Here is a 5509-nt window from a genome sequence, read left to right as displayed (position 1 = left end):
TTATAGTTGGGCCAGTCTTTGCACATTTCCTAAACCGGACATACAACATACAAAGACTGCCTAAAGTCCTTTTCACTCCTCCAAAGTCTGTCTTTTAAAACCCATGTCTTCACACACATATGCTCAATAATTCCTTCCTTTTTATGACTTCTCATAATAATTACTATCTTAGAAATACTGACATAATTGCTTTTATTATTCAATTATCTGTTTCATAAATATAATTTATCAATATGTTTTTAAATTTTTCAAGACGACCAGATCATACACTATATTTCCGTGGCATCTAGTCAGGTGCTAGACACATGTTAATTTTTCAAATTAACTTTTAGAATAACTTACCATTCTACCAAACAATTATTTTTAGGACCAAAGTAGGCATCCTGTATGAAGCCTAGAACTCTTGATATATGTGAACATTAAACTAATTATATTTAGATTCTGATGAAAGGTATTCAATATAGGGAGGAAGATAATGATCCTCTCATTTTTACTGATAGCAGGAGTATCTTTCTGTCAAAATTTGAGGCAAAGGAAAGATACTTTTCAAACAAAACTCTAATTATCCTCTTCAAATGTGAAACTCTAAAGACAAGAGTTACATTTTCACTCATAAATAATCCACACATTTGTAATTATTAAAAGAAGTTTTAGCCATGTTTAAAACAGTTTTAATCATTTAAGTTTTCACACAAGCACTGCATCTTCATTAGTACAGCTCTTTTCTGAGTAATGTAAGAACCATAAAAAAACCCGTAAGGCAAATTTACTAGTCTACCTCCATGACAACAGAAGATCTTCTCATCCACAATGGCAGCTATAGGCAGACAGTTAAAACAATCAGTGAAGGTCTTCCACAATTTAATATTAAACCTTCGTTTGCCTATAAAAAGAAAAAGCAGATAGAATAAACAAAAAATCCGAAACTGTTCTCTTATTAGTTATCTCAAAGCCAGAGTATTACGAATGATTTCAATTTTCTGCTTTATGCATTTGTAGCACTTTTTCTATAATGTACAAGTGTTATTTCTACACTTTCAGAAAAGGTAATAAATATAATAAACATTCAGCACCTTTAGTAAAGTTACGAAGACTTCAAAGACTGCTAGTGTTTTATGAAATGAACACAATAATTTTTGTCTTTTAAGATCACTATAAGATAGCAATTTTGAAATAGGCTATTAGTTCATTTTTTCCCTTCAACATGTGCACTAGTTAAATACCTAGCCAAATAAGTAAGGAGAGTGAAAGGGTGTTTCTGGAGACTGTCCATTTTAACTCTAATGCACTGAGTAACATAGTATAAACTTACAGCCAAGAAGAGAAAATTTCCAAGTGCTTAACTGCTATTCACTTTTGAGTGAATTACCATTTGGCATTAATATAACAGCAAGTATAAACAGATTGACACAAAAGCTGTAATTTTCCTATAGCCTATCATAAACAGCTACAACAAAGACAACCTCAAGTGGTATGTTCACCTTTTTAGAGTTACTCGATTTTCCCGAATTTGGCAGTAAGGTTCAACTACTCAGCCAAGGAAGGGATGAAAGATACAAGTACTAATTTTCCTACGCTGTTCTTAACGAAAAGTATAACTCAAAGCACTGTTTACAAGCTGCTCTCACATACATTATTTCATGTGATGTCATATCTAGCCTCAAGGATATTCATGCCCATCTTTTATCCTTTAAGAACATAACCTTATTACTGATGTAGCTTTAGGAAAATTGTTAGTTTGATTTACTCCAACCCACTTCCTCTCTACTGGTCTGATTTAAACAATTCAAACCACATACTACACCTCAGAAATAAAAGTGCAATATAAAATCAAATATAGAATCACTCCCATTAGAACATAAGCTCCATGACAACAGAGATCATCCGTATTGTGTATGGCTTCATTCAGTGGTTAGAACAGTGCCTGATACATATAACATGTCTTCAAACATTTGTCAAATCATTATATGAATCGAGGAAATATAAGTTTGAATAGGACTGTGCCATATTTAAGGATGGAAAAAAGGAAAAAGCAGATTCTAAAGGGGAATTCTGTAATAAAAAATAAATTCAATTTGAAAATCATTATAATTGGTTGTAAATTACAATTAACCAAACATATGCTCATTCCCATACTGATCTAACAAAATCAAAGACCAAATTCAAATGCAGTAGGGTAATTTAGTAATACTTGGGAACACTACTATGCAATAGCAAATCAGTGATTTCTTACTGATGAAAAAGAGTAGAATAAAATAAGGATATAGCACAGTATTCAGTATCCTTGTCTCTCTAGGTTTGAAGACATAAAGATTAAAATTCTAATAAACTTCGACTTTTAAATAGTTTCACAGAACTTCTCAATAATTCTTGTGACACAGAACTAATAACAACTTCTGTCATATCACAAGAATGCTGAGAGCTAAAACCTGAATGGACGCTAGAAAACCAGAAGCCACTGTCTGTAGTGACCTTTGTATATTTTACTAGGTAAACTAATGTCTAAAGGGACTCTTCAGCCTAGTAAGCTGCAATGAATCTCAAATGACATGATCAAGAAGACCCAAGGAAACAATTTAATTCGTAACACATTACCCAGTTTCAGGTTCCTCTTCCTGGGCCTATGCCTGATAGAGCATATTTTGAAAAAAACCTCTGAATCAAAGGAATCTCTGAATCTTCTGAACCAGAAAATTATTAGGGAATGTTTCCATTAATTACTTTTCTTAGTTTTTATTTTCACTTACATTCATCATAGAATCCATAAATGCGATTGATGCTAGCACACTCATGGTTTCCTCTTAAGAGAAAGAAGTTCTCTGGATATTTGATTTTATAAGCCAATAGCAAACAAATGGTTTCCAAAGATTGCTTTCCTCTGTCCACATAATCTCCTAAGAAAAGATAGTTGGCTTCTGGTGGGAAACCTCCATATTCAAATAATCTCAGTAAATCTGTATATTGTCCATGAATATCTCCTAAAAACAGAAAAAGTCAGTTTTAGAAAAATTGGTTACTGCTGTAAGCAGCTTCTATGAAATGGTTCCCGATGTTCATACCCCATGTAATCAATCCTTCACACCCCTGTATGGACTATACCTAGTGACTTACTTCTAATGAATAAGATATAGCAAAGGCGAGATGGGCTGTCACTTCCAAGATTAAATTACAAAATATTGTAACTTCTGTCTTGTTTGCACTCTCTCAGCTTCCATGCTGATGAAACCAGCTGTCTCGTGAAGAAGCCCACGTAGCTAAGAACTGAGGGAGGCCTCTGGCCAACAGCCAATTTGGAACTGAGGCCCTCAGTCCATCAAGCCCATAAGGAACTGATTCCTTTCACAGTTGAGCCTTCAAGATGACTGCAGCTCCAGATTATATCTTGATTGGATCCTTGTGTGAGAGACCCAGAACCAGAGGACCTATGCTGTACCCAAATTCCTGACCCACAGAAACTGTGAAATGGTAAATTAATATTGTTGTAAGTCACAAAGTTTGGGGTAATTTGTTATACAACAGGCAACTAATACAGTTACTCTTATTATCTGGCAGTTTAACTTAGGTCACTTTTTTATGCCAAACAGAGACAAAATAGTAAGAACTTAGAAATATGTAGTAAATATATTACTTTCAAGTTATTTCTATATCGCAGCATTTTAAAGAATATCTTTAAAGAATACTTCAAAATCATTTTAAGGTCAACTACAAATGATCTTAAACTACATGTGCTACATTTAAATTCATAGAGGGGATTGATTATTTTCCCCAAATTCCAACTACCACCTCTTAATTAAAGGTGTGATACTCTAAATAATTTATCTGTCCAACAAACATTAGCTATTATCTCTTATTTGCTGGGCACTGTACAAAGGAGCACCAAGCACATACAGAAGAGAATAAACCAGAAGAGAGTAACTGTATGTGTTAATAAACCACATACAGAAGAGAATAAAAAATATTTAAAGAGCACACTGATCACCTATCTGCAAGTTACATGGTGTGAATGTGAATCATTAAGAAACATACAGGAGAAAAAAAATTTTGCATATAACAAACTACCCCTGTTTGAGCAAAAGCTGATGGTAAGTCCATGAAAGCTATGTCACAAACACTACTAACCACCACAAAGAATATCTGCATTATCAAACTAAAAGCTAGTGTGATACATTATTTATATTATTTCTTGTTGTTATGTAAACTACAGAAAAATGTTACTTTCTTTGCAACAATTTTTCTGGTTATAACAATGAGATCACTCACTTAAAGTCTTAAGTTTTTGCTTTTGGCCAAAAACCACTGTTAAGACTCAAAAGAACAAACACAAGTCATAAAGTAATATAAACTTCAAAATATATTTAACCAATCACAACAAGGTTAGAAGACCATTGCCATACTGACCCCCAAAATGCTATACTTGTTTGTTCTAACCAGTGTACTGAAATGCCCATTTCTCTACATCCCTGACAACACTAAATATCAATCTTTAACATATTTGGTTATCTGATTAGAGTTAGGTGCTTGTTTTAAACTGCACTTCACCGGTCACTAGTGAGGCTGAGGATCTTATGTTTATCGGCCATTTAAATTTCCTCTAACATCTACTTCTTTCTATGTTTTGTTATTTTTGTATTATATTGTCTTTTCCCTATTTATAAGAACTCTTTACATATTATAAATAGCAATCTTTTTATCTGTTGTATATGCAGCAAATGTTTTCTTGTCTGTAACTTATTTTTATGAAAGTTTCAATTTTATTTAATAAAACCTATCAATCTCTTTTATACACAATCTTCAAAAATGTTTTCTCTAAATCATCCTCAATGTAAATATGCAAGGAAAAACATGATTCCAAAGAGTTGTTTCCAACGTTACCCATTTACGTACCACAAATTTTCAGTGGTGCTTCCAATTCCAAAAGAATAGGCTGGCTGAGAAAGATCTCCCGAGACTTGATACATAAGCCCCGAACTTCTGCTTCAGTCATCTGCACAATCTTTCCTGGACGACATCCTCGTACTGATAGATAATAAATAAGATGGTCAGTTTTCTAAAATTTATTAATAAAATAGTAATCCTTTAAAAAGACTCATACCCTTATATTTAGTCCTATGACTAACAATAAGGTTATTCTATGATTTTTGGCTTCTGTCTCCGTTTGCCGGCTCCTGATGAGGCTCTTCCAGTCTGCTGCCAATGAACTGCAATCCTCCGCTTTGTTCTCCAGTGGCCAATCTGAGGTTTAGCAACCCAAAAAACTAAAAAATTTCAGGGACAACACCCTTTAGAGTCTGCCTTACTCTGTCATCTTGCAATCTAGTAGGATGCTGGAATAGCAGCACTAAGAACAAGTGGCTATGAAGCAAGGGAGATTAAGAAGTAACTGTCAATAGGTTATTTAGCTTTACACACTTCCTTGGAATATATCAGCAGACCCAAGAATTTTAGCAACCACTACCTCCATTTCCTAATCAAAAAAATATAAAGAACGCCCAGCTATTTATTAAATTTT

The 5509-nt window shown here is 33.6% G+C and overlaps 1 protein-coding gene across 2 annotated transcripts in view; it reads right to left on the bottom strand.

The window, feature by feature from the left end:
* PPP1CB (protein phosphatase 1, catalytic subunit, beta isozyme) overlaps positions 1 to 5509 on the bottom strand; it is a 39819-nt gene that overhangs the window by 14174 nt on the left and 20136 nt on the right. For both annotated transcript variants that reach the window (XM_012652510.1, XM_012652511.1), the window contains 3 exons: positions 4885 to 5016; positions 2748 to 2978; positions 779 to 883 (listed from right to left, as the gene is read on the bottom strand). In XM_012652510.1, the coding sequence (XP_012507964.1) occupies positions 779 to 883; positions 2748 to 2978; positions 4885 to 5016 (468 nt within the window). The remainder of the gene's footprint in view (positions 1 to 778; positions 884 to 2747; positions 2979 to 4884; positions 5017 to 5509) is intronic.

The sequence above is a fragment of the Propithecus coquereli genome, unplaced genomic scaffold, assembly GCF_000956105.1.
Source record: "Propithecus coquereli isolate 6110/MARCELLA unplaced genomic scaffold, Pcoq_1.0 Scaffold39, whole genome shotgun sequence".
Lineage (NCBI taxonomy): Eukaryota > Metazoa > Chordata > Mammalia > Primates > Indriidae > Propithecus > Propithecus coquereli.
The sequence above is the reverse complement of the archived record's forward strand: the minus strand, read 5'-3'. Positions and strand labels throughout refer to the sequence as shown.